The sequence below is a fragment of the Sporisorium graminicola genome, chromosome SGRAM_6 (genome assembly GCF_005498985.1).
Source record: "Sporisorium graminicola strain CBS 10092 chromosome SGRAM_6, whole genome shotgun sequence".
Classification (NCBI taxonomy): Eukaryota; Fungi; Basidiomycota; class Ustilaginomycetes; order Ustilaginales; family Ustilaginaceae; genus Sporisorium; species Sporisorium graminicola.
The window spans coordinates 370,593-398,411 of record NC_043736.1 but is presented as its reverse complement, the minus strand read 5'-3'; the positions used below and the strand labels follow the sequence as shown (position 1 = coordinate 398,411).

The following is a 27,819-nucleotide window of genomic DNA, read 5'->3' as shown; positions in this document are numbered from 1 at the left end:
GATGGCAGGAAAGCATGACAGGCTGATACCGCATTTTCTCCTTTTGATTGCAGCCACGATCCAAAAGCAGACAATGCAGAGTGCATGCTCAGCTCAGAGACATTCTCCTCGAACAACGCCGTAAGCGAGACGCAATGTGGAGAGAGAGAGGCGTTCACGCTCGAATCGAAGCGGAGACAAAGGGAGAAAAGGAAAAAAGAGAAAAAAGAAAAGAAAGAAAAAACCGACGTCATCGCGTGCATTTCCGTAACGTAAGCGATCCCAAGAACGCGTCGTCCAGACCCTGAGCGCGCCCCGAGTGACACCAAATTCCAGCTAGCTCGCTCGCTCTCTCGACGACACGATCCCACTTCTCCGATCTTGTCGAGGTCACGAGCGCGCCGTCATCCTATGCATTTAACTCGCGATGGGCATGGTCAAGTCTGATCGCCATGTTGTGGCTTGTCTCTCGAATGGCATGGCAAGGCAAGGTATGGTCTGGCAGTCGCAATCGGGGATCGAATGTCAATGCGACAACTCTTGCCGTTGTGTTAGATTGACACGCGCTCCCTTGCAACCGCTCGTCATTCGCCGCCGCCGAATTATGGCATGCCATCGCCATGTTGATGGGCACCCTGCTCGTTGTGCTCAACATCATATGGCAACTCATTCCACGCTAACCACTCATGTTGAATATGACTTCCGCAATTCTATCCGTCACGGACCAGGCAGACGCAGATCCACATGAAGCTGGGCGACGATCTGCCTGTACCCCGGCTCGGTTTCCGCGGTGATATGCCCATGTCGGATCAAAAAGTCCAACAGCACCAGCACGCAGTTGGCTTTAAACCGGCCCTCGCGCATCTTGTCGTAGATCTCGGCGAGCGTCATGAGCTCGAAATGGTCCACCTCGCCGTCCTTGGGCTGCAGCACCACGTCGGCGGGTAGGGGCAGATCGTAGACGTACTCGACCTCGGGCTGGATCCAACCCTGCTTGGACGTTTTGTAGCAATAGCTCAGCACGCCTGTCTGCTTGATGTGTTTCTTCACCAGCGCTGGCTCGAGATTGGCCTCTTCCTCGCATTCGCGCACCATGCTCTCCATCGGCAGGTCGCCTGCGACGATACCCCCAGCCACCGAGTTGTCCAGGTAGCCCGGCCACGTCGATTTGGTGCTGCTGCGCTGCGGAACCCACACCTTGAGCTCGCCTGTGGTCGGCGCGACAGTGTACGCCGTCAAGTGGACCCCAAACGTTGCAAAGCCAAACAAGGCGCACGCCGCACGCTCCATCTTGAAGGCGATCGGGTTGCGGGTGCCCGGTTGAGGGTTCAAGCCGTAGATCGCATATAGCTCGTCGCGCCAGCCATCGAGAGGATCGGGGAAGGTGCCAGCTTGGCGCCACCGCTGCGCGACCGCGTTAAGTCCCGCTGTTCTCGCTTCCGGCGTGGCAAAGTGCGATGTGAAGGTGATTGCTTCGCAGACACGCGAAGGTGCCGTTGGCGGTACAATCTCGCGGTGGTGCATGGCGAATCGAACTTTGCGCAGTACGGGAGGAGAGCCAGCGCGGAGCTGCTCCCCAGAGTCGTCGATACACGCTTTGACGACTCTCGCTGTGAGGAACCCGATCTGCACTCCATCCAGAACGAACGGCGTCAGGCCGGAGTCCAGCCAAGGCTCGTGATTGTGACACTGGTGAACGAGGTCCAAGAGCGAAGGTGTGTGGCCATCAGTGCCAGTAACGTCAAGACGCCGTTCCGGGTCTGCCACTTCTTCGACGAGTTCTAAATCTTCTTGGTCGAGAATGCCCGAGGATGCGGCCAAGAGGTCGGCAAGGCCGGAATCAACTCGATGCAGCAGTGCCAGTACTCTTCTGCGGATGGATGTGTCCGGGTCCGTTAGCAGCGCCATGAGCTGTGCCATCTCGGGTTCAGCGATGTCCACTGGCGAAATGGAGGCAACTGGGGGTTCTTGGTCCGGCGTCGACTCGACAATGTTTGCCTCCGACTTGCCTTGTGCCCATCCGAGGGGGAGGAGTGCGTCCAGGACGACGATGCTTGCAGTCTTACGATTCGGATTGGTGCTGTACAGCTGAGATTTGACGTGAGCTGACAATGTGGCCCACAATGCTGCGAGCTCTTCATCGCGGTCGACAGCGGGTCGCGTCAGCGTCCCGGTCGTCGAAAGAGGCGCGAGGGTTCCAATACATCGTGCGGCTGCGACACAAAGAGCTAGAGCTGCCGCCTTGCCTTGGGATGCAACGTGGTAGATGCGAAGCACCGCTTTCAGCACCTCCCTCTTCACCGCGTCGTCCAAAGGAGGAGACGAGTGTTGAAACGCACTCGCAAGTGATCCTGTCAAGGAGGAAAGACAAGCATCCACGAGCCAGGGTGCGTATGTACCGTGATAGTCGTGCTCTGCTTGTAAAGTCGGTCTCTGTCGTGCTGCTGTGCGGGCACGAAGGCCTTCGGTGCGTCCAGCGACGGCTGCTGCCAAGCGCTGCTGCTCGAGGGCTGCTACTTCTAGGTGCATGGGAACCCAGCGGGTGGCCTGGAGCGCTTCGATGGCGTGACAAGCCGCCTCTTGACTGGTGATGATGCCGCTAGCACGGGCATGATCCACGATCTTGATACATGCGCGAAGCACATTGGGACTAGAGTCGACCCGCCTTTCCATTTCGGCAAGAATCATTCCCTGATTCTCGTCCGGATTGAGACCAGGTGAGAAAGCGTACGTCGATGCTAGGGTAAGACGCACAATGGTGAGAGCAGCATCGAGAATCTCTGCCTGTCCATCGGCGTCCGATGAATCACTTGCGTCGATCGAAGCACAAGTGAGCATGGCATTGAGTGTCATGGTGCGTATCGAAGAGTCCGGATGACGAGTCAGCTCCACCAGCGTGGAGGCAAGGGACGGTAGCACAGCTGGTCCTCGAGGTGTGCCGGTAACGAGAGATTTGAGGCAAGCCAAGGCTCGGAAGCTCGTCATGTTCGCAGGGTCAGGCTGAAGAACATCTTTCACCATAGCACGCGATGAGGACCGAGAGCGTGACGGGGACCGGGAGCGCTTGTCCATGTCGTGACGAGGCACATGCTGCTGAGAATCTTCCAAAGCAGTCGAAAGGTCCGCTCGAAAGGTATTTAGAAGAAGCAACGACGACGACTCATCATTCGCTGAATGAGGGATTGGAGACGAGCTGCCAGCAGAGACGGAAGTAGTCTCTTCCTTTGTTCGCCTTTTACCGCTTTGAGGAAGAAGAAACGGGAGCAATTGGTGTGCTATGAGCAGGTCTTTCCAGCCCGTGGCTAAGCTCAGCAATTGCAGGGCGGGAAGAAGGGCGAAGCTGGCATCGATAGACGTGGGCTGACTGGCTAGGGATGCGGTCGAGGCCGGGTAGTGCTGAAGGCAGTGAAGCAGCGTGACAAGTGCCGAGGCGAGCTTGGACACGTCAGCGGAAAATGAGCGCGAAGAAAGCTGCTTGCGAAGATGTGCAACCGTATCGAGGATGATGGTGTCCTGCTGATGAAGCGAATTCGCTTCTTCGAGCTCTTTGGCAAGCTTGAAGTGAATCCGAGAGGCGCCGCTTTCTAGCAAGGTGAACGATTCGCTTGAACGCGACATGACTGCGACGAGGTGCAAGCTGGCAGCTGCTGTTAATGCAATCTGCGAGCACCGCTTTCTGCACAAGACACGAAGACGCTTTGAGGGTGGATGGCGAACCTTGGAAGGGATGGTGTTCCTTGTGGGCCTGCACGGACGGAGGACAAGAGCAATCCAGGGTCCAAACGTGCCATTGGATGCAATGATAAACGTATTACATAATCACATGTCATCGCTTCACCACTGCTGTTCCGGCCACTGCAGCTGCGTCAATGAAGCCTGGCCAGAGCTCTAACGCTGTGTACAACCGAATATCCACACCTCTGGGTCCTCTTCGTACAGAACCGACTGCCATCACACTCTCAAGCGTACTAGACAAGCAAGCCAAGCAAGCTGAAAGGCATGCGCATTTGGGTTCGTATCCTGGCTGCACCTTCGTCCTATTTGCCCTGCTCCGGATCTGTCATATCAGCAGCGAGTCGCTCCCACCGCGCATTCAGCACATCCTCTATCAAAATGGTACCCGACACCGACTTCTCCGTGGCTCTCACCAAGCCGCTTGAGGTCGTCCAACGGATCTACAGCGATGCACCGGACAAGTCGCCATCCAGCATCACCAAGCTCGTAGAGACGCACTTTCGTCAACTGTTTGCTTCGCCCGATGCCAGTGACAAGATCCCGTCTCTTTCGCCAGGAAACATCAGCACGTTGCTGCCCACTTCCAATAGCGGTGCACCGAGCACACACCGTCTGGTCCGCTTCCGTGCAATGATCCAGGACACTGGTTTGGGCACCGAGGTCTTCCTCGCTAAGCACCAGCACGAAGGGCGCACTTTCACCGGTCTGTACGGCGGCGAAGCAAGCATTGCACATTCGCACAACCCGTCGGATGGAACGGGCCATGACGAGCTCGAACATGAAAACCTTGCCGAGAGGGCAGTAATGTATGCCGTGTCGGTGCCCGGTCAGTCTGCTTGGGCGGCAAAAGCGCATCGCGAGTCCGCCGCCGAGCAACCCTCCGATGCTTCCGTTGACCAACTAGCCAATGCCACCTCAGCAGTAACCATGGATGAACCACAATCGCCTCAAAGGATTCAAGGAGTGCGCGAGCGTATCCGCAAAGCCGTTCAAAAGGGAAAGGAGATCGGCTCGGCGGGCAAAGAACCACGACTGGTCGCCATCTCAAAACTTCATCCCCCCTCTGCCATCCTTGCCGCCCACAAGCAGGTCGGGCAGCTCCACTTTGGTGAGAACTACGTGCAAGAGATGGTGGACAAGGCCAAGGTGCTCCCCAAGGAGATCCGTTGGCACTTTGTCGGTGGCCTGCAGAGCAACAAGGGCAAGCTGCTGGCCTCGATCCCAAACCTGTATCTGCTCGAGACGCTCGATTCTATCAAGGCCGCCAATGTGTTGCAGAAGGCGCTTGCCTCGCCTGATGCTCCTAAGCGCGACGAGCCGCTGCGCGTTTATCTCCAGGTCAACACGAGCGGAGAAGATGCCAAGAGCGGCCTTCCGCCCATTCTGTCCAGCGATGCGGAGCAGGCCAAGGATAGCGAGCTGCTCCAGCTGGCTGTGCACGTCATCACAAAGTGCCCTAACCTACGTTTGCGTGGCGTCATGACCATCGGTGCAGCCTCAAACAGCTCGAGTGCCGATGCGGATGCAGCCAAGAGCGTCGACGAGATCGTCTCTGCCAATCCCGACTTTGAAAAGCTCATTCAAACGCGCACCAACCTCGTCAAGCTCCTCCGCATAAGCGACGAAGTGAAAAAGGCCGATCAGGCGCACATCATGGAGGCGTACGCAGATCTGCTCGACAGCACTGATGCCAACGGCGGTCTCGAGCTCAGCATGGGCATGTCGGCCGACATGGATGTCGCCACCATGGCTGGCAGCGACAATGTTCGTGTGGGCACCGACTGTTTCGGACGCCGTCCTGGCACCAGAGAGGAAGCGATGAACGGCATGAAGCGCGAACTGGAAGCTGGGCCCGAGGCGGCGGCTGCCGAGTTGCGAAGCCAGCGCGGGTCGCAGAACAGCACTCCAGCCGGGGCAAACGCCTCGAGCTTGCCACGTGCTTACCTTGCCAAATCGCCTCTGCCCGAGACTCCGCACGTGGGAGGTTTGATCAAGCTGTACGATCTGGACACAGCGGAAAATTTCAAGACGACCGAGCTGATCGAAGTGGTCGGAATCCTCGATACTGCTGGGCTGCCTCAAGCCGAGTGGCAAGACACAGGCTCTGTTGCCGGATCGTCGTCAGAGCCCGCCCAGGTGCCGTGTGTTCATGCGATCTACGCCGCTCCGGTAGAACTTGATTCTCTGGGATCCGAGAGCTCAACCGACAGTTCTTCGATCTCGAGCCTGCTCTCTCGATCGACAGAGAGACAGGGTCTGATCGACTTTCTCGCCGGTGCATTGAGCGGCGACAAGCTAGCTGCGGAGCTCGTGCTACTGGCAACGATTGCGCGCATTCACGTTCGCCGTGCTAACTTGTGTCTTGGCGCTCTAACGCTCAACGTTTCTAACTTCGCCGCACCTCCAGCACCGTCACAGACACAGCTCTCGCGTCGATTGGAACAGCTGCTCCCCGCGGTGGTGGACGTTTCGATGGACCTCGAGACGCTGAACGACCACAAGAAGTCGCTGTACCCGAAGAGTGCTGGAGAAGGAACCGGTCTGGAAGCGGGCCGACTTCAGTTGGTCAATGGCACCACAGTTGTAGTCAACGAAGGCGCGATGGGCGAGGGACAGCTCAAAGATTCGGGCATTCGCAACATCAAGGCGCTTTCGTCGGTGCTCGAGTCGCACAAGCTGCCGTATGCGTTCCCGTACTCGGAGTTCGAGTTCGACACCGATCTCAACGCCATCATTTTGAGTCAAGGCAAAAGCTTTTTGCCGTTTGACATCCAGTGTCCCTTGCAGCCGGCGGACGACGCTGCCGAACTGTACTCGAGCACGCTCCCTGAGGTGGACGAGACACAGCTCAACGAATGGAGGAAGGCGCTACTACAAGCTCGAAGCCTGGCCACAGCCAAGTCGTTCGAGATCCCCGAGAGCGTCAGCGAGCACATCCAGCAAGAGTTTGTGCGCGAGAGAAAGAAAGACCAGGAGGAAGCAAAGGACTCACACGGCGGAACGAGCAGCAAAGCGGATGGCGCGCTCGGCCAGGAAGATCTGCTGCGAAGGATGGCCATCGTTCGACTGCTCGCTCTCTCGCACGGCGAAAAGAGCCTGTCGATCGACATGTGGAACAAGGCGGTCGAGCTCGACAGAGACCTGGCTCAGCGTGTAGCTGCTACGCAACAAAATCAACAGCGCACGCAGCCGGCTGCGGCTTCTGCTTCGGGTTCCGCGGGTGTCTCTCGTTAATGGCGCTACAGTAGGTGGCGATGTTGTACTTTTGTTGGATTGCGATCAAAGCATTTACGAAGACGAGTTGAACTTTGCGTTTGAAAAGTCAATGTTCGGGTTGGCGGCTGCGAGTTTTGCGAGCATTTCCTGTTGCTGGAGCTGATCAGAGGTGGGCTTGTTCATGGCCTTCTGACGGTTGTCGAACATCATCTTTTCGACCATGGCTCTGTGTTACAAGTAAAAGTGAACGAGCGTAAAAGGTCAGCAAGGCCAAACGAGATTTGCCACTACGTTCCAGGAACAAGACTTACCTTGTCTCTGGATCCAGATCGCTGAGCTTCGAGTTCTCAGGCACGATCTTGGTGGTGTCAATCTTGGGGTGGTGAGTGACGACATTGGGCCACCATTCATTCTTGTTCATCTTTTCGAGTTGGATCTCGACGGTGTTGCCATCTTCGATGGTCCATGTGCTGTCCTCTTCCTTGATGTCTTTGGCAAGCTCTCCCTCTAGGATGGCGTCTTTCCCCTTGAGAGCGACCTTGATCTTTCGCTTCTTGAGCTCGATGGTGAGGTCCCGGCTTTTGGTGCCCTGAGGAACAGGGACCGAGATCTCGACAATGTCGAGCTGCTGCTTCCAGGTGTAGGGAAGAGCGGCTTGCTCGGCAGCCTCACGAGCGCGTTCCGACTGGTCGTGCTGCTGCTGCTGCTCGGGAGAGAGTGCTTCGTATTCTTCGAGTGTCATCTTGCAGCCGCGATGTGTGATTGTGAGGATGGAGTGAGAGCTGGAGCAGAAGCTTCTCGTTGGTCCTTTCCGTTTGCTTCTCCACCTTAACTTTTTCTTTACCGTGTTCCGTGGCGGTGACAGGGTTTGCCGAATCTTGTTAAGTCGTTCCTCCCTCGGCCAAAGCCGCAAAGAGGGACGAATTCGAAAGTTGGGCTTTCCCTCCTCGATTTCCCGATAGATACAGTAAATCCAGACGCACGGACAGCGGCGGCACGGTAGCGTAACTTTTATCCCCGTTTCAAGGCCTTTCAAGCTGTGAGCAACTGAGCGGAGTCGTCCCCCACATTCAACCACTTGACATTCGCTGATGCAGCTCGCTGAAAGTCCGGACCGATCTCGCGCTGCAAACCCTTTTGCCTTCACCGCTTGAGCTGACCGGCAGTCGTGTGTTGCTCTCGCTTTATCTGGCCTTCCTTCTTTTCTCCTCCTTACTCCCTCGCCTCTCTCCGTCGCTCATATCCGATCGTGAGTCGCCTCGCCTTGACCTCGCAGGACCACCACCAAACAAGCCGCGAGATAGGCTATCGCACAACCACACGGAGCGAGCACCCAAGATACAGCGCTAGATCCGCTTTTCCAACTACCTTTCGGTGCCAGTCCCACCCTTCATATCTGAGGTCAGATCGTCCCTCGCTCACCACCATGTCGCAAAAACCCGTCGACGTGCCAGCTGGTCGCACTGGTGGCGCAGACGACGCAGCCAATGCCGCCGACAACTGCGCCATCGAGAGCGGTGACTCTTCGCCCGTCATGCCCCACGCTTTCGTTCACCATCGTCATCTCAGTGGCGGGCCCGGCGTCGGACCCGGCACCGCATCCCCCGGCAGGTACAGCGCGACGCAGGCACAGCAGCTCGCCCAAAAGATGGCGCAGCAGGAAGTAGCTCAAGCTCAGCGCGATGCAGCCTCGGGCAACCAGCAGAATGCCGCGCGAGACATTTCGCGCTCTTCATCTGTCCACGGCTCGCGTAAATTGTCTGGAGGCACTCCTAGCTTGACCTCGGCATCGCCTAGACACTTTTCGCAGTCCAGGCCCGCTCCCTTCCCGCAAGCATCGCAGAGGGAGGCGTTTGATGTCGCCGTAGCATCGTCTTGCCTAGCTAGTTCTTCAGACGGTCTGCAAGCATTGTTGCGTGACCACCCCGAACTTGTCTCGAGCAGCTTGGCTGCGGCTGCCGGTCCCAATCTGGCAATGACGGGCGCGTTCAGCACTCGCTCCGCAAGCCATGCTGGCAGCAACACCAACAGTGTTCCCGGTACACCTTTTGAACGTGCCGACCCGCTCGGCCAGCATGGTCCCGTCCTTGCCATGGGTGGATCTCTGTCCAACTCCTTCCACCAATCTCAGAGCCAAGCGCAACAGCAACAGCAGCAGCAACACCATCATCAGCATCATCAGCACAGTGTCACATCACCTACTCACGACAGCGGGCGCGGGCGCATCCTCAAAGATGCACCCGAGGTGGGTGAAGGCGGCCCCTCCGGCGGGCACAGCGGGCTCGGTGCTGCGCTTGGTCTGGGTCCTGGCATCCGCACTGGCCTCACTACGCCCAATCTCGGCGCTGCGGGTGCGAGACCTGACTACTCGGGCGCCAAGATTGTCGTGTGCATGGTCGGTCTGCCTGCGCGTGGAAAGAGCTACGTCGCCAACCGCGTGCTCAAGTACCTGCGATGGCTCGAGTACGACGTGAAAGTGTTCAACGTCGGTCAGCTGCGCCGTGCGCTGGCTCGGGCCAAATACAACTCTTCCGGTGAGAAAGAGGATCACACGGCGTCGTTCTTCGATCCTTCCAACCCGTCTGCGTACAAGCTGCGTTCGCAGATGGCGGAAGAGTGTCTCGAGCAGCTCATCGGCTGGCTCAAGCGCGGTGGCAATGTGGGGATCCACGATGCGACCAACTCCACCCAAGCCCGTCGAAAGGAGATTGCGGATCGCATCGCCAAGGAGCCCGATCTCAAGCTCGTATTCCTAGAGTCCATCTGCACCGACCCGAAAGTGATTGACGCCAACATTGCCGTCAAAGTCAGCAGCGGTGATCCGGACTATGCTGGCATGACGCCCGAAGCGGCCAAAGCCGATTTCCTGGCGCGCATCAAGCACTACGAAGACACGTACGAGCCGATCAACCACGACGGGTCCGAGGCGCACTACAGCTACGTCAAGGTGACTGACATTGGCAAGAGCGTGACGATCAACCGCATCCAGGGCTATCTCGAGTCGCGCATTGCGTTCTACCTGATGAATCTGCACCTGACGCCGCGCAACATCTTCTTCTCGCGTCACGGCGAGTCGCAGTACAATGTCGAGGGCAAGATTGGCGGAGACTCGGATCTGAGCCCACGCGGATGGATGTATGCCAAGGCACTGCCACAGCTGATCAAGGACAATATCGGCGATGCGCCGCTGACCGTGTGGCACAGCACGTTGAGGCGCACGGCGCAGACGGCGAGCGAGCTGCCGTACCCCAAGCTCGCGTGGAAGAGTCTGGACGAGTTGGATGCCGGCGTGTGTGATGCAATGACGTACGAGGAGATCGAAAAGTACTATCCAGAGGACTACGCGAACCGCGACGACGACAAGTTCAACTACCGCTACCGAGGCGGCGAGTCCTACCGCGACGTCGTCGTCCGCCTGGAGCCCATCATCATGGAGCTCGAGCGACAGGAAAACATTCTCATCATCGGCCACCAGGCCATCATCCGCTGCCTCTACGCCTACTTCCACGCCCTCTCCCAGGAGGATCTCCCTTACATCAAGATCCCCCTGCACACGGTCATACAGCTCACACCCAAGGCCTACGGCTGTGACGAGAAGCGCTTCCAGCTGCCCATCGAGGCCGTCGACACGCATAGGCCAAAACCGCTCAGGTCCGAGGTGGACGACCACCCGCCTACGCCCCCGCTGGATCCTCTCGAGGAGGCTGCGACCAGTGCACCTCCTAGCCAAACCAAGCCTGATTTGCAAGTGGCGTAGATTCAACAATGTATCGAGTAGCTTAGTCGTAATCATGGTTCCAATACCACACCTCTTCTTCACCGTTCATTCATAGTTGACGTTCTAATCAACACTTCCTAGTGACAAACCCCGAAAGAGGTGCGAGCGACAGACTTGGAATTCGCTGCCGATCTCTTAAGATCTTTGTCCCCGGCAACGCGGCTCTATGGTTGACGCGGGGTGAATGTGGGTGCGGCTGCAGAAAGATTGGCGGCTGCAGTCGCGGCCGCTGTCGGCTTTGCCGGCAAGCTGTGCTGCAGAGGTACTGCAGCTGTAATGTCGCTCGCTCGACTTTGACTCGTGTTGAGGGCCTTGTCGGTGCTTTTCGATGAGGGCTTGTTGTGAGGCTCGGCGCCATTGGAAGCATCGCGACGCTGCTGTCCACTGTTCTTGCTATGTGTGCCGTCGGCGTTGGCCTGCTTGCCACTCGCTTTATTCGCTCCGCCCTTCTTGCCTCCTTCTTGCGATTTCGAATTCTTCACTTTGGCCACATTGCCATTGGCCGAACTTGGCCGCGGCGGATCCTGGCCCGTCTTTGCCGAAGACGGAGCTTTCTCTTTCGAGCCTGAAGACTGTTGGTGCTGCTGCTGAGGTTGCTTGGTTTGCTTCTTCTGCCCCCCTTTCCCTTTGCCGCTGCCGCCACCAGAAGCACCAGGGCCACCACTCTTGCCCGCCTTTTTCTCCTTCTGCAACCGTTTCGATTCCTCTGCAAACCACTTTTCGAACTCCTTCGCCTGCTTCTCTTCCTCTCTACGACGCTCCTCTGCTTGACGCTCCTCCTCTTGAATGTCGAGGAAGCTCCTCCGCGCAGCAGACGCCTGCCGGATCGTCTCTTGTTCTGCTTCGATCGCCAGTCGTTGCTGCTCTTGGATCTGAGCAAATGTCAGCTGTGCGGGAGAAGCTGGTGTGGCCGCGCGTTCGGAGCGAGAGACATCCAAAGAGGATCGCGGCGCGCTCGCGCTTGGAGCATCTGCGTTCAGAAGTGACCGCGACAGGTTCGACGAAGGCCCTCGCTGACCTTCAGGTCGGGATGTACGTGCCCCAGTTAAAGGCGGAATCATCGACGGCGACGTGCCAAAGCCGCCCGAGGATGGAGCCGCAGCAGGAGTCGACCACGCCGGCTCGTTGGTGTTTGTTCGCTTCGGTATGGTCTTGGACGCCATCCGCATCGGCGTATACGTCGGGCCCATACTGTTGGCGGGCGAGGGGCTGGCGTCTGAAACCGAAAGACGAGAGCCTTGTCCGTTGGTGCCAGGCTGTAAAGGTGCAGCTGAAGGACGTCGACTGCCGAGTGTGGACGCCAAAGGCGGCGTGCCCTCGTGCGAGGTTCCCAGCGCCAGAGCCGTTGTTGCAGCCGCCTTCATACTCCACGGTGAGGAGGCAGCGGCTTTGTCTGGTGGAGAAGAGCCAGAGGCAGCCGACTTCCAAGGTGACGAAACGCTGCTACTGCGTCCAGGAACCGGCTGAGCCGCCGCCGCTGCAGCGGCAAGACCGGCTTCTTGCTGCTGCCGCTTTCGCTCCTTCTGAGACAAACGCGTGCCGGCGATACTAATGGGCGAAAGCTCGAAACCTGGCGTGACAGACTTGTGGACAGGCGTCGATGTGCCCGAACCACTCGGCGTCGTCGCATTCGAAAGGTGAGGCGGTGCAGTTGTCTGCTGCTGACGCTGCTGTTCCAAAGCCATGATGCTGCGAAGGTCGTTGGGTCCGTCGACAGGCCGCAGCGCCGGCGAGGCAGTTGCATCCGACAGCGCTTGCTTCCTTTCCGCTTCGACAGTGCGGGACTTCCACGGTCGCGACGGAGAACCCTTGTCCGCTGCATCGTCGAGACTGAGATGGGCTACCTGCGACAAGGAAGCCCACGGCGAACCTTGCGCGCGAACGTTCGAATCTCTCCTTGGCGATGCTACATACTCATCTTCATCCATAGAAAAGACTTCGGAGGCGTCGTCGGGCATCACCCGCTGCGAGATACCTGCACCAACGGGTCGCAGGACATCAGGACTGGCGGGAGACGAAACGCGGAACCGCGCGGTGGATTGGCGTCTGTTGGAGTCTTGCGCCAGCAGAGATGGAGATTTTACACCAGGTACCCCTGAGCCCTTCCTGGGACGGACCTTGTTGACCACAAGGTGCAAGCTGGGCGGTGGGATATCAAGGTCATCGTAAAACTCTCGATGCTTCTCGACCAAAGCAGCGAGACGGTCCTCAGCAAAGCTGCGATGCAGCTTCTCGTCCTGCTTCTGTCGAACATAGACAGTCAAGGCTCGGATCATGCCGTTGTCGAGCTCGTTGAGACGACCACCCTCCAGCAGAGCCTCCATGCTCTTGGTACTGTAATCCATAGTGATATCCTTGAGTTGATCGGCCTTGTAAAAGTCTGCCTCGGTCATGACGGCGCCGACGGTGTGGGCAAGAATGCGCTTGCGCAACAACGAGCTGACCACCAGCTTGAGCTTATCGAGCAGTAACTCGTTGGCGGCCGCCATGACTTCCACCAAAAAGTCCATGTACTGTTCCAATGACCGATCAGCGTCGCATCCAGCAAAGAGCGTCTCGCCATCGTCCGTGTAGAGATGCATGAGCACGATGCGAGCCACCTCCCAGCGCAAGTGCTTCATATCGAGGGCGATGACATTGTTGCTGTCCCAACGCGCCGCGGTCCAGTGCGGCTGGAACAGGGCAGCAAAGAAGGGCGACCGGCGTAGGATGACCGAATGAGCGGGCACAGTACGGTCTTCGAAACGGAGTACGACGTCGTTGAAGCTCCTGCTCTCTTTTGCATCAACGTCGACGTCGACGTACGACCTGAAAAGGTCAGACATATTTGCACGAAGTGTTGGCTCTGGTGGACGCGGCATGCTAGCTTTGACGCTGGCGGCTAATGCAGTGAGACCGAGGCGCTCCGAGATGTTGTGCAGTTCATCTTGGATGCGCTGACGGTCTGCTTTCGCTGCCTTGAGTTCCTTGTCGATGACCAGGCCCACGCTGGGCACCCATATTGGCGGAAGATCGTCTGAGTAGATGTAGTGCAGCAAGAATAGCGCCGAGACGAAGCTGCAATTCGACAGCGTCACGATGGAGATGCGCTTGCTCGGGCCGGCCGCTGTGATCTTGATGCCTGCAGGTAGATCTTCCTTCGCACTGGGAATCAACAAGGCCTTTTGCAGCGAGGGGATCCGTGCTCCTAGGACGAGCTTGTGCACGGGCAGGTAATGTCCATCGGCAATCAAGAATGCGTCGCAGCCGAAGGGAGGCGATAGATTGTGAGGACCGTAGAAAGCCTGCCGCCTTCCCGGTCCAGAGGCCGGCTGTGCTTGCAAGGATGCGGCCTCACTATTCAAGTCCGCCTCAGCTTCGTCAGCAGCCATTCCAGACACAATGCGACCGGCAACCCAGCGTTTTGCAGCTTCGAGAATCAGCAGCGCCATCTTGGCGTACTTTCCCGTGCCCGTCCTAGCATGCGCTTTCTCGGCATGTTCGTCGTCTGATTCGCCATCGGACTCGATCGCGTCGCGAATGTCCGTAATCTCGACGACCTCGGATGCGATGCCTTTTTCCTTTTCACCATCTTGGCTCAGCGTCTGTACCTTGAGGTGAGGAAGCAGATCGCGGAGGGCCTCCTCGACAGCCCTCCCTTTGACCCGTACATCGGGCAAGCTGGGGTCGGCCTTGATGGCAGCAAGCGCACCGCTCTCGCTTGTGGCGACCTTGACGACGCGTTGGAGGTAGGGGATCTGCTGAAACTTGAAATTTTTGCCTCCTCCGCCTTTGCCTCCTGCATCACTCCTACGGGGACGAACAAAACAGTGGCCGCTCTCGGTGCACAGGATGACAGAGCCATCGGCGCCGATCGCGACATCGCGCACGGCTGTGAATCTCTTCCGGACCGACCAGAGCAGCTGCGGCTTTGGCGCCAATTGCGCTGCTGAGGATTTGGCGGCGGAGGAAGCCGATGCAGCAGCTCTGCCGGTGTTACCGGCGCTGCCGTACTCGGAGGGATGCTCGAGGTTGAAGGTGAACAGATCGCCCATGTCACTCAGAGCCGAGAAAGTGTTGCCGCTGCTGGAAAGCTTGGAGATGAGCGTCTTGGGCTGCACCTGCCTGGGCCTGAACACTGAAATGCTGCTGGAAAAGCGGGCGAGGGGAAAGTTGATGCGAAAATGGGTGTCATTGTGCCAAACAAAGACGTCGCCACCTTCCATCAGGCAAGCGGTGCCATAGTCAGAAGCGGCGACCTGTTGGATGCCCGCTCCTGCGGCGAGAGCAGTGACCTTGCGTGGTTGTACTTGCACTGCTGTTCCGCTCCTGTCGTAGCCAAGCTGGCCGGTGTTGGTTCCCCATGTATAGAGGCCCTCGGAGGTGAACACCGCCGAGTGCAGCTTGCTACATGCTGCGCCAAGAACCACTTCCTTCTTGAGCGGGCCGGCGATTCGTCTAGGAGAGATCTGGATGTCAAGCTCCACATTCTGTGCAGAGATGGCAGGCTGGCCAAACGTGACACCGGCTCCACCTCCGAATTTGCCCGATGTCGAGCCAACGGTGCCGAGACCTTGTTCTATTGTGTATCCGAGCTGCGAAAATCGGTTGAGGCCAAATGAGTAGACTGCCCCGGACGCTGTGATGATGAGGGTGTGATCTTGAGCAACGGCGACGGAGCGTGCGGTCTCGTTGAAATCCTTGAGCGGCTCAAAGGAGGTTTGCGTCTGTGGCGACCTTCCCAGGCGTCCATTGCTGCCAAGACCGCAGACCCAAACGTTGGCCACCTGTTCGTCGGTCAAGATAACGGTATGCAGACGACTCATGGCAACATCCTTGATACCAATGCGGTCAAACTTTTTGCCCGCGGGCAAGGAAGCTCTGAATGCATTTTGGACGGAGTTGCCTGCGTTGCCGGCGTTTGCAGGTCGACGAAGGGTGATCTTGTCGGGCAGCTGACGATCATCACCATCGCCGAGGCCGAGATTGTAGTTGCGGTTAGAGCCCCATGTGAAGAGTTGTGTCAAAGTGCGGGAATGCTGGTTGCGAGAGGGTTCGAAAGACAGAGCATCTGCGGCAGGATTTGTTCCGGCAACGGTCGAGTTGTACAGATCAAAGGCGGTGAGACCTTCAAAGTCCTTGACGCGCAGATCGAGATCGTTTCTGCGCAAGAGGATGATGGCAATCTGCAGGTTGGCGGCGTAGAGAGCTCTGTGTAATGGCGTGTATCCGCTCTCTCCATCTTGCAGATTGACGTTGACACTTGGATGCGACAAGAGAGCGTTGAGATAGGTGATAGCCGATGGTTCTGTGCTAGAAGCGAGGAGATGTAGCACTGAGCGGCCGAGATGGTCACGGCGATTGACTTCGGCGGGTGGGCATGGCCCCGAATGCTCCTTGTAGGTGTGCGGTGACTTTGAGAAGGCGCTCGAGCCTGCCCCATACGAGCCATTGGCGCTCACTTGGGTGCCGGTGGACTTGTCTGGCGGGCTGCCTTTGAGTACAGCGCGAAATCTTTGTAGATCGCGCACATGCCAGCAATCTAGGAGGGTAGGAGCAACCATGCAAGGGAGTGAGCGATACCCTAGATCAGGGTATCACCCGCCGCCTGAAAGTCGAAGAGGTGCTCGCCAAATGCACGAGACCTCGTCGGCTTCCAAGTGGTGTTTGACTCTGAGGTCGACTAGAAAGTGACCGTCAAGAGTCGAAGTGAAAGGCGGCCAGGCTGTAGTGAGTATTGAGGCGGTTCGAATGCAGTCCTGGGTAGAGTTAACGGAATCCAGACTGCGAGTGCTTGGTTAAGGTGCCAAATTTCAGGGCGTGTAGGTGATAGTCGAAGTGATCGAACAGAACGGCTACGTCTACGTATGGTCTGTTGATTGGCGGCTTTTGCGAGCAGCCATCTGGGCGTGAGAGACTTGCAAATGGAGTCGCAGGGGCGATAGGTTGATCTTCGTGTGAGCCTTTCGTCGTGCTACGGAAGTCCGTTCGAACAAGGGGTAGAGAAAGCCGATCCTTCTTCGAAGCTTCTAATAGTCGGAGACACCGAACGTGATGTAGCGAGCGATGGGCTCTCTTGTTCAGTGACTGAAGCCTGTTGGGGGTCTGAGTAATAGGGAAAAGAAGTCAAGACTGGTTGAGGTGTTGTATCGTCAATGTCGTCGACGTAGGTTTCGAGTCAAGCTGCAGCTCCCAAAAGTGGAGTCGGAAGCTCCTTCGCTCTTACGGCTTTTCCGCAGCTATGCGGCAATTCGCGTCAAGCGGTTGGCTGAGCCACAGCCTTGGTCTCTCTCTGCTCCGTGGCGAACTTTTCCTCACGTCGGATTGGCCGAGCACGTTGCAAAGCTGGACCCTGGCTCTCCGCGCGACATCTGCGGTGACTACACGACTCTCTCAACGATGCAGCGACCAACAAACACACGAGTAGAATCAACCACCAAGACTGAGCGTATCACTGTTCGTGTTCGTCGAGTGCTGTACTGCATGCAGGGAGCTGCGTGCGGTCCGGTCAGTGCTGATGGGAAGCACTGGCTCGCCGTCGCTTTGTCGCGTTCGCGTGAAGCGGTTACTACGCTGCGAAGTTGGGGACGCCTCAACTGACCTAAGTTCAAATACAGCAGGCCCCTGCCTTCCTATCCGTTTCATTCCTATCCCTGTATTCTCCTTCAATGAAGAGCGCAAGTCTCGAAGGAGCTTCGAGAACCATGCAGGGCAGCGCTTACAAACGCTGAAACACGCCAAGAGTGTGGCGGACGTCTGTGCTTTCTCGAGAATTCCGCTGAAACTCGACTTGGGTCCAACACGCGCTTCCTGACCCTGCAGCAGCAGCTTCCAGTGTGACTTGGCTCAGACATCGGACCCTGGATCTTGTTTCTTGAAGACGTCTGGATCTCAACCGGTTCTGAACAACATCATCATCCATCGCACATCTCACTTCGACGCGATTGCTGGCCAGCACCCTTCCATGCAGCGAATCTGCCATCTCTTATTGACGGCCCTCGCGCTAGTTTAGTCGCCACCATGGCCACTTCCATCTCCTCCACCCACCCTTCTCTCAGCGAAAGCATCCTCTCGCCATCAGCAGCAACCTCGTCGTACGCCGCCTCATCCACACTCTACTCCCTCTCCGGCACCCCATCCTCCACCAACACCACCAGCTATACGCTCTCTCTCAGCGGCACGGACCATCTCCGCGACGTGTTCACCAAACGCATCCGCAGCCTCGTCTACCTCAAGCGCACGCTACAAGGCCAGAGTGCGTGGTTTCAGGTGGTCCAGCTCAAACCGAACGAGCTCGCGTCTGTGTATGACAATGATCGTATGCACAAGCGCACGCTGCGCTACTCGTTGTTGGGGTTGAGTCTTTCCGGTATCCTCGAAATCGCGAACCCGAGCGATTTGGCGAGGGCGGTCGTATCGTTGGTTAATGAGTTGGAGGGGTGTACAGATGACAATCTTGCTGCGCTGACCAGTGGTCCGAGTGCTGCGAACTTTGGTGCGCAGAGGCCGAAGATGCGCAGCTTCTTCAAGAGTGGCAAGCAGTCGTTGAAGCGCTCGACGGCAGCGCAGGCGATCAGCGAATTCGGGATGCTCGACTCGAACATGGGTCCAGCGTCGACGTCGACTGGTAGCAACGAGCAGGCGTCGTACTTGATGGCCCCCAACATCCCGTTTCAGCTCGATTTCTTCCAGACTTTCTTCACGCTATGTGACATGCTCACAGAGGTCTACCACAAGATGCTATCGTTCTTGCCGAGAGACGCTGCGGGTCATGGTGCAGATGCAACAACGCAGAGCTATGGCACTTTCCCGAGGGCGTCGTCACCTCCCATATCGGTTCCGGCTTCGGGCCACGCAAGCCAAGATCAAGAGAGTCGAACAGGGAGCATCAGTCAGGCTTTCTCAACGGCGACCGCCAATGACACATACACAGACAGCTCTGTCGACAAAACCGGGTTTGCGAGCGCTGCAGCACCCGTGATCAGCGGGATGACACAAGAACTGTTGCTCAAAGCAGATGCCAAAATAAAAAAGGTGATCAACGCTCAAGTTAAGGATATCGACAACTTCGCACGGCAGGCGATAAAGGACGAACTAGCCTCTCTCGACCCACTTATGAAGGATCTTGGTCTGGGCACGCCTGCTGGCAGCGCCAACTCTGCGTCGTTGTCGCTTGCGTCAACATCCAGAACCACCTCGGCTTTCACGAGCACCATCCCAACCAGCAGCAGTGGTGGCGGGCATGGCGGAGGCAGCAGCGGTCTCCCCACCTCATCAACGTCATCCCTCCCCTTCGGATTCCCCGGCCAACCCTCTTCCTCCGCGCCCATTCCCTCCTCGTCGGCTACTACCCACTCCTCAAGACTCACCAACATCGTGCCAGCCTCCAGCCTACCCTCGCACTTCAGACGCGCCAAGCCAGACGTCGTTCGAACATCACAAGACTCAGCGCACCATGGGCACCATCAGTTCAACCTCGCTTCGCTGAGCGGCGGCACGGGTGTGAGCGGAAGCGAGGACGCAGCGGAAACACCGGGCGGGATTGGGTCGTTGATTAGATCGCGGTCAGGTCGGTTGCGGAGCATCGTCAGTTCGGATAAGGATGCGCGGGGGGAGGATGCGAGTGTACCCGTGTACCCAGGGAGTGCGGGGACGAGTCCCATTAAGGAGTCGTAACGCCCGCTGCTGTTTTCATTGCTCTCTCAGTCAAACTCCCACATTCTCGAAGGTCTCACACAACATCGAGCAAATAGATCTTCCATTCCTCGTCATCAACCACTCTTGACCTTCTTACTGCTCCCGCCACCCCCTCCGTTCGCCACCGTCAACTTCCTCTTCCCCCCATTCGGCGTGCCGTCTCGCCCTCCGCCTCCACTACCACCGGCACTGACCCCAGCCTGCTGCTTCGCATGGTTGAACTCCCTCTTGTAATATGTCTCGAACCCCTTGGCAATCTCGACGATCGCCGGATCGGCCGCGTTAAACGTATAACAGTTCCTCAGCATGAGCTTGACGTCCGAATCGAAAGCGGCAAACGAATCATACTTGTCTGCCTTGAGCTTAGCCTCGATTGTGCTCAGATCGCGCGCATCCTTCTTCGGGATGATGTCAAAGTACGTCGGGATGCCCAACGCCACCGGATCTACCGGCTCGCGGAACAGCAGCGACGACTGGTGCGTCTTGAGCCGATTGATCAGTCCCACCAACGCGCGCTTCTCGTTCGCTTCCAGTTTGGGTGTCACCGCCTTGGCCCACTCTTTGCGCCACATCTTCTGGAGCTCGTCGGCGTGCTGGCAGGGCTCTGTGCCTGGAGGATTGAACTGCCGGCAGTTGGCAAAGATGAGCTCGACATCGGAAGCAAACTCCCCCATGGTGGTGTAGGCCGCCTGGTTGACCTTCTTTTCCATCGTGCTTAGATCCATCGGCTGCTTAATCTCGTCGAGATACGTTGGCAACCCATCGCGGACCGGATCGACGGGGAAGCGGAAGAAGATCGAGAAGGGAGACTTCTTCAGCACCTGCAGCAGTACTTTGCACTTCTTGCCGCTCATGGGCATGCCAGCAGTTGCACCCACGGGATCCGCCTCTGCCCACTTGGCGATATCCTTGGACGGCGATCCTGCTTTTGCTGCCGAAGACGAGGTTGCCGCCCCGCCGTTCGAAACCGCTCCACCTGGCGCAGGCGAATTGGCAAGCTTACCCTTCTTGTTGCTAGGCGACGCTGCTGCTGCTATTGCTGGCGTCGGAGCAGGCGAAACCGACGCAGCGGCCTTGCTCGAATGCGAAGAGAGCTTGATCGGCTTGGACTTGCTCACATTCGGAACGCTCTCTCCCAAGGCTTCCAGGATGTCGTCATCGACGCTCTGCGGCGGTGCGTCTGCCGCGGCCGCAGGGGTCGGTGGCGCTGGGGACGGTGTCGCTAGTGCAGCAGTCTCGCTGTCACCACTCTTCTTGAGCTTGATCAGCGGCTTCTTCACCTTGAGCGTAGTCGAAGGAGTTGAAGCAGGCGCGGGCGAAGTCTCCATCGCCGGCGCTCTCGGCTTCGGCGTGGGAGTGTTGACGGCCGTTGCTGGCGAGTCCTCCTCTGCAGGCTTCGTTTTGAGCTTGAACTTGAGCGACAGCTTGGGAGCCGCAGAGCTGGGCGTCGAAGCTTCCCTGGTCGCACCATTGGCGGCAGAAGGTGCTGGAGCAGGCGATGCATCAGGCTTGGAGGGCGAAGCGCGATCTGGCGTCTCCGATGCCTCCGCACTCTGCTCGAGCGCAAGCGCAGCGTCCTGAGCGGCCTTTTGACGTGCCGCAGACTGCTCCAGCGTCTTCTCCATCCTAGTCCACAGCGGACCAAACACCTTTTCGAGACCCACCGCCTGCTTGTGTGCCCACGCCTTCGGATCCGGCGAGTAGGTCTTGGCGTTGCGGATCATCAGCTCGAAATCGGCGCGCAGGCCGTGTCGGTCTTTGTACTGGCCGCTGTCGAGCTTGTTGAGGATTGATCCGAGATCCATAGGCTCCTTGATGATGTCAAAGTAGTTGGTTGCCTGGTCACGCACAGGGTCGACCGGGTTCAGAAAGATAGACGCAAACTTGTTCTGCATGAGCTTTTTGAGGGTGTTTCTGCATGCTGTGAGGTCGGCAAACGACATGCCCGAAGCCTGTCCAGGAGCCAGGGGCTTGACCTTTTTAGGTTTGATCTTCTTCTTCTCGACGGCAGCGGGCTTCTCGGGGGTCTCGAACGCGACGCGCGGTCCGTTGGTCGCTACAGAAGGAGTCCTGGGCGCGCCTTCGTCGCCAGGGATCGCAGGGGACGGGCGGATAAGCTTGATTTTCGAGATAGACGGCGATTCGAGCGCGCCGGTGTCGATCGGATTTTGCGCGCTCGGCATCCTGACGCGAAGCTGCACCTTGTGCTGCAATGGCAGATCCTTCTCCTCTGCAGGCCGGAAGAGCAGCTCGCCCAGCTTCAAGAGCGCCCAGCGTGCTTCCACATCGACACTCGGCGCAAGCAACGCTGAAAGGAAGCCTTCACGTACACCCGCCGACCGTCCGATCTCCTTCTTCAACGTCTTGAGCATCGCCTCCAGCTGTGCATCTCGAGCCTTTTCGGCTGCATTGACGTGGCCGCTGTCCTCTTCGATGAGCAGTGCTTCCGGACCGCGCAAGCCTCCACCGCCAAAGACGCCGGTGCTCATTGCCACGGCAAGACCTTCGCACAAAGCTCTTGCCAAAGATCGCTTGACTGTGCGGTTCTCGTCGAGCCGCAGCAGCGCAAAGCAGTAACGAGCGATAATGCGATGGTCCAGGTTGCCAACGAGCAGTAGGCAATTGAGTGCTGCGATGCGGACAGGGGTGAAGTTGCCCTGCCGCGTGTAGACAAAGAAGAGCTGCAGATCCCTGGGTTTGAGATTGGCGAGCATCATCGCAACCTGGAAATCGAGCGAGGCCAGCGTGATGATGTTGTGGTACGAGGGGACAAGTCGATCCAGCTCTTGCAGGCGTTCCACCTCGGCGATAGCATGAGCTAGCAAAAAGCTTTCTTCGCCTACCGCGTCACCATCCTGATTGCTCGAGACTGCCGACTCGACAGGGATAAAGGCGCTAGCAAGCGCATTGATCGCACCAGCTAGGTAGAAATCGTCGACAAAGTGATTCGTCGAGTTGTCGTTGTAACGCAGCAAGTTGATCAAGAAGCGCTTGACCTGCGGTGGAGTGCGGCCGTCCGGATTGCGGACGCGACTAATGGCGTGGATGAGGGCTCGCTGCAAAAAGTAGTCGGCGGCATCACTGAAATCGTTGGCCCGAGGAATGCAGGGCACGTCGAGCGGGTTTTCGATGGAAGCCTCGTCCGGCGAGTCGTGACAGAACTGCGTGCGGAAGAGCTTGAGAAGGTGAAACAGCCCCAAGTTGTCGAGCTGCGGGATGGCGCAGTGCACCAACGCATGCACAGCTTCGATTCGAACGCGGTAAAAGTACTTGTTGACGAGCACGGTGCGCGTGAGCATGCTGCAAGTGACCAAGCTGGGCATCTGAGCCAGAGCGTGCACTGCAGATACCTGGGCGACCACGTCACGATCGCGCTGCAGCTGCGAAACCCACATGTAGTCCGGTTGCTCGAAATGGATGCTGGCGAGCCACTCAAAGTCGGCGTCCATTCGGATCCACTCGTACGGCGCGGACGACATTTTCTCTTCGTCCTCTTCGGTCCAGTCGGCAACCTTCCACTCTTCTCGCGCCTTTTCGTCTTCCCACATGCCGAGGCCGAACCCAAGATCGATCAGTCCGATGGCCTCTTGCGCCTCCTGGTCGCCCTGCGCTGCTGCTGCGGCGGCGGCTTGACGAGCCTGGAAACGCTTGGTGTTTCGACGCACTCGCTTGTATTTGGTATTGAAGGGCACTTCGTACCTTTTGGCGGGGCCTTTGATCTCGAGAACGTGCTCGTACGGCGTGCCGTCAGCCTCGTGAATTCGCACCGTCATCTGGCCCTCAAAAAGAGGCACGGCGTTGGCAGCCAGTGCGTCACCAGGCCTCGCTGCTGCGAACTGGGCCGCTGGCACCTCTTGACGGATGTGCATCTCGATGAGGAGCTTCTTGCGATTGAAGTTGGCGCTGCAAATGAAGCGTGGACAGCCGCTGCCACGGATCCAGTGCTCGGTAAAGAGACGCAGATCGGCACCACTGACCTTACGGCAGGTTCGAAGAAAGTGCTGTGTGCTGAGCATGTTGTTGGTCATCTCTCCTGTCATGGCTTGCAGGAAAACCTTGGGGATGACACGGCCAAGGCCGACGGACGCACCCATCTTTCGCAGCCTTCGATCGAGAATGTGAAGCACGAGCGGCGCCTTCAGATTGACGAAGGGGAGCGTGGCCGGATCGGGAGCCTCGAAGGCGCCGGCTTCGTACAAAGGCGGCATGCCAATGTCCCAGGCACACAGTCGATCGAGGTCTTTCTTGAGCCGGAACCGGTACTCGTTGTTGCCCATGAGACGTCGCAGGAAGAGACCGTTGATGTAGAGGCTGAGACCATTGACGAGCCAGGTATCGGCCCACGTCGCTTGAATGATGTTGATGCCGACCCACTGAAAAGCGATGGCGTGACTGAGGATCTGGCGATTCTCGATGGCCTGATCGATCACCGAGGTCGGGTGGAGCAGGTCGTTGGAGCAGATGGCCATCATCGACTGAGTGGTGCAATCCTGTGGAGGCTCGTCGACAAATACCATGCGAAAGGCACCGAACGGGTAGGAGCCGTACTGCTGTGAGAAAAAGTCCAGCGCTTGACGGGTGAAGTTGACGGAGCTACGCAGCTCGTCTTCACGTCCTGGCAAACAAAAGGCGAGGATCTCTGGCTGTCCTGATTCGTCGACGACCGCAGCTGCGCCTGCCGTGACCTCGGTGACAATGTCGGTGGAGGCGTGGCCAGCATGACGATTGGCCGCTTCGACGCGCATGATATAGAAAGGGCCGGCAGCGAATGCAATATGTTGGACGGACGTAGGCACGGCTTGGGTGTAACAAAAGATGGTTTTAGAAGGATTGTTGGGGTGAGTGACCTGCTCCATCAAGTCACCGGTACAGACGACGACGACCTGCGATTCAGGATCCGAGGTGTCGATACTCGCGGAGGGTATCTGCTGGAGCGCAGAGGCGCCTGCCTCTTCCTCTTCGTCGGCCATGCTGAGCGATCTGGGCACGATGAGCTCGAACTCCCAGGTACATCGCTCCCACAAACTGTCGACGCATGGCACCCAGCATCGTGCTGCGTCCGGCGAAGATGCGATGGTAAAGAGGTGAGGCACACGGTAGGGCGCGTCCGCCGTCGGACGCATGAACTGAAGACCGTCGGTAGGGTCTTTGAGGTAGTAGTCGACGCGGACGGTGATGGGAGCTAGCTCTGTGGAAGCAGCCGAGCCACCGGGCGTAGGGGCGTCCTCCGGGGCGATGCTAGGCACTGTACTGCCCAAGCGCTGTGGCTGTACGGCTACATCTGGAGGGATGAGGATGCTGAGCTCCCCATGGAGGCCGTCGGAGGCTGCCGCATATACTCTGCGCTTGAGCTCGGGATACCGATGAACGTCTCGCGCGTCTGATAAAGATGCTCCTGTAAGATGGTCGGCATATGAGAACTCGGCAGGGAGGCTGTTGATGGCCACAGATTGCACGGAAGCTTGTCGGCAGTTGAGGTGGATGGTTCGAAGGCTGCGATGTGTTGGCACGATGGTCAGCTCTGTGAAGCCGACGACAGTGCCGTTGAAGCCTAGATCGAGCACAACGCGTTGGTGGCTGACTGCAAAGCCCCGGTAAGCAGCAGTTCCTCGTTGCTTGGACATTTTGCCGTAGCTACCAGGTTGTGAATGCCAGTGTTGCCGTGAACGAAGCAAACGAGCTGCAGAGGCTAGAGAACGTAGGTTAGGAGCTGATTAGCAGCATGTACGCGCTCAAACTGATCATGCGTGTGTCAACGAAGACGGTGGTGGTACCGTGAGGGTTCGCTTTAGATGGGTCGTGGAAGTCAAGCTGCGTGTGCGACGTCTCGTTGACGCCGAGTCGGGTGCAGAGCGCGAGTCGTGACAAGGATGAATTCGAGAGAGGCAAGATCCAATGCAGATGTTTCCTAGGATTTAAGAGTCGAGCGGGCAAGCACCCAGAAGATCGAGGTCAAAGCGAGAGGGAGCGCGGGTCCACAAAGGCTGCGTTGCGAGCCACTTGAAAAAGAAGGTCGAAGTTGGTGCTTGTCAGAGAAGCAACGAGACAAGAGCCGAGCCGAGACGAACCATCAGCATCGAGTGAACATCAGCAGCGTGTCGGAAGCTGGTCCATTCTTGCAGATGTGAGCGTGATTGTGTGTGAGTGAAAGAGCGAAGGAGTGAGGGAGAGAGGGTATGAAGCGTGCGACTGTGTGCAAAGGCCTTCATCCACAGGAACTGGCAGAGTCGCGTCGGAAATCGGACTTTTTCCTCAAAGCGTCGTCTGACGGATGCGAGAAAGACTACCAATCGGGTCACAGGCTCAGTGAATCGGGGGTGGTTGCATTCGCATATTCGAGATTGAAATTTCGCTCAGCTTCATCAGCACCATCGAGCCTTCCTTCTTCATCTTTGACAGCTCTGTCCTCGGCGATTAGCACACACAAACACACACATCCAGGATGGCAGCTACACTACAGAGCGTCTTACCCGCTCCCAAGTACAGCGCCGTTGCTGAAATCAAGGACGAAGAAGAGGATGACAACGACGAGTACGACCATCCCGAACCTGGACCCTCCACTTCGTCATCCGCTTCCTCTTCCTCAACTTCTTCCCAAGTTCCGCCTTATGGCCAGCGAGCCTCATGGCGACCTCGAACGCAAGCCGACTTTGGCGATGGAGGCGCCTACCCAGAATGCCATATTGCACAGTACCCTCTCGACATGGGTCGTAACCGATCCACAGGGCCTAGCAACAAGCTTGCCATGCGCGTTGATGGCGAGGGCAACAAGCGATACGATGCCATCGTCAAGCAGACTTTGCGTCCCGGTCAGACAGTGCAGACGGAGTTCAAGGATCTTGTGCCGCTTTCGCAACGCACTGACATCAAGGACAAAGATCGCGCCTCTGGCTTTGAGCGTCCGTCGCAAGAACAGGTCATGAGCAATACCGAGCGCACGCGTCTTGCTTTGGAAGCCATCACGAAGGGCAGGAACAAACCTGCGGTTCCCAAAACCGCCTCGCAGCCGGGCGGCCAGCAAGCAGCCCAGTTCATCCGCTACACGCCCGGACAGCAGGGCGCCACGGGTAACGGCACACAACGCATCATCAAAATGACGGAAGCAGCGCGTGATCCGCTCGAACCGCCGCGTCATCGAGTGAGAAAGACCGCTATTGGTCCGCCCTCCCCACCGCCGCCTGTACTGCGTTCGCCACCACGCAAAGTTACAGCGCAGGAGCAGAAGGACTGGATGATCCCTCCCGCCATCTCCAACTGGAAGAACAACAAGGGCTATACCATCCCTCTGGACAAGCGTCTCGCAGCGGATGGCAGTGGGATCAAGGACGTGGTTATCAACGACAACTTTGCTCAGTTTGCCGAAGCGCTCAATCTCGCTGACCGGCATGCGCGCGAGGAGGTGCGACAGCGAAGCATTATGCAGCAAAAGCTGGCTGCCAAGGAGAAAGCGGCGAAGGAGGAACACTTGCGAAACTTGGCACAGCGTGCGCGCGAGGAACGTGCCGGCCTGTCGTCGGCGACACCGTCCGTGTCTGGGCGTGGCGGCGATGACGACGACGATACGACTTCGCGACTGGACGAGTGGGATGCACCTACTCGAGCCAGACCTGCCGCGCCAGCAGGCGCGGGAATGTCGGCCATGCTTGCCGGTTACGGCTCGGACTCCGAGCCTGGATCCGATCGATCCGCAGCCAGCAATGACGAGGACGATGAAGGCGCACGGGAGCGTGATCGCATCCGCGAGGAGCGCCGACGCGAGCGAGAACGTGAACTGCGCATGTCCAACATGGGCACCGAACAACGGACCAAACAGCTGCTTCGCGAGCAGAATCGTGACATTTCCGAAAAGGTGGCCCTGGGTCTCGCCAAGCCGACCGCCTCGAAAGACTCGATGACCGACAGCCGACTGTTCAACCAAGAATCACTGTCGGCAGGGTACGGCGATGAGGACTCGTACAATCTCTACGACAAGCCGCTGTTCTCGGGCAGTTCGGCTGCCGCTGCCATCTACCGCCGCCCCGCCGGTCGTGGTGGCGCAGACGACATCTACAGCGGTGGTGCAGACGACGGGGCACTGGAGGAAGAGCTCAAGAACAACGATCGTTTCGGGTTGGGCCAGAGCAAGTTCAAAGGCGCCGAAGTCGAAGCGGAGGGATCGTCGTCCAGCAACGCACCTCGATCAGGGCCGGTCCAGTTCGAAAAGGACACCACCGACCCCTTCGCGATCAACCAGTTCTTGGACGATGCTAAGAGGGGCATCAAACGTTCGTCGCACGCCGAAGCTGAGGACGCTCGGAAGAAAGTCTTCAAAGGTCAAGAAGATGCTTCGCCGTAAGCTAGGCTTTCTCGCCATCTCTTCATTTTCTAAGCGGAGTGGCACGTTTTGTAGGTTAGCTTCTGAATGTCACGCTCTCTCGTCTTGAGTCCACGATAAC

The 27,819-nt window shown here is 57.9% G+C and overlaps 8 protein-coding genes across 8 annotated transcripts; 4 read left to right on the top strand and 4 right to left on the bottom strand.

Moving 5' to 3' along the window:
- Window positions 1–696: 696 nt before the first annotated feature.
- Window positions 697–3,597, bottom strand: EX895_005279 (uncharacterized protein; the record flags this gene model as incomplete). The annotated part of the gene is made up of 1 exon (XM_029885872.1): window positions 697–3,597. The coding sequence occupies one exon, from the start codon at window positions 3,595–3,597 to the stop codon at window positions 697–699; it is 2,901 nt and encodes a 966-aa protein (XP_029737724.1).
- Window positions 3,598–4,092: 495 nt separating this feature from the next.
- EX895_005278 (uncharacterized protein) lies at window positions 4,093–6,948 on the top strand (the record flags this gene model as incomplete). Its single annotated transcript, XM_029885871.1, has 1 exon — window positions 4,093–6,948. The coding sequence occupies one exon, from the start codon at window positions 4,093–4,095 to the stop codon at window positions 6,946–6,948; it is 2,856 nt and encodes a 951-aa protein (XP_029737723.1).
- A 54-nt stretch (window positions 6,949–7,002) lies between these two features.
- On the bottom strand, window positions 7,003–7,672 carry EX895_005277 (uncharacterized protein; the record flags this gene model as incomplete). Its single annotated transcript, XM_029885870.1, has 2 exons — window positions 7,003–7,156; window positions 7,242–7,672. 2 exons carry the CDS (start codon window positions 7,670–7,672, stop codon window positions 7,003–7,005), a joined length of 585 nt encoding a protein of 194 aa, XP_029737722.1.
- A 684-nt stretch (window positions 7,673–8,356) lies between these two features.
- EX895_005276 (uncharacterized protein) lies at window positions 8,357–10,687 on the top strand (the record flags this gene model as incomplete). The annotated part of the gene is made up of 1 exon (XM_029885869.1): window positions 8,357–10,687. The coding sequence occupies one exon, from the start codon at window positions 8,357–8,359 to the stop codon at window positions 10,685–10,687; it is 2,331 nt and encodes a 776-aa protein (XP_029737721.1).
- Window positions 10,688–10,872: 185 nt separating this feature from the next.
- Window positions 10,873–16,251, bottom strand: EX895_005275 (uncharacterized protein; the record flags this gene model as incomplete). The annotated part of the gene is made up of 1 exon (XM_029885868.1): window positions 10,873–16,251. One exon carries the CDS (start codon window positions 16,249–16,251, stop codon window positions 10,873–10,875), a length of 5,379 nt encoding a protein of 1,792 aa, XP_029737720.1.
- Window positions 16,252–17,707: 1,456 nt separating this feature from the next.
- EX895_005274 (uncharacterized protein) lies at window positions 17,708–19,363 on the top strand (the record flags this gene model as incomplete). Its single annotated transcript, XM_029885867.1, has 1 exon — window positions 17,708–19,363. One exon carries the CDS (start codon window positions 17,708–17,710, stop codon window positions 19,361–19,363), a length of 1,656 nt encoding a protein of 551 aa, XP_029737719.1.
- A 95-nt stretch (window positions 19,364–19,458) lies between these two features.
- EX895_005273 (uncharacterized protein) lies at window positions 19,459–25,008 on the bottom strand (the record flags this gene model as incomplete). Its single annotated transcript, XM_029885866.1, has 1 exon — window positions 19,459–25,008. One exon carries the CDS (start codon window positions 25,006–25,008, stop codon window positions 19,459–19,461), a length of 5,550 nt encoding a protein of 1,849 aa, XP_029737718.1.
- Window positions 25,009–25,826: 818 nt separating this feature from the next.
- On the top strand, window positions 25,827–27,719 carry EX895_005272 (uncharacterized protein; the record flags this gene model as incomplete). Its single annotated transcript, XM_029885865.1, has 1 exon — window positions 25,827–27,719. The coding sequence occupies one exon, from the start codon at window positions 25,827–25,829 to the stop codon at window positions 27,717–27,719; it is 1,893 nt and encodes a 630-aa protein (XP_029737717.1).
- Between the last annotated feature and the right edge of the window lie 100 nt (window positions 27,720–27,819).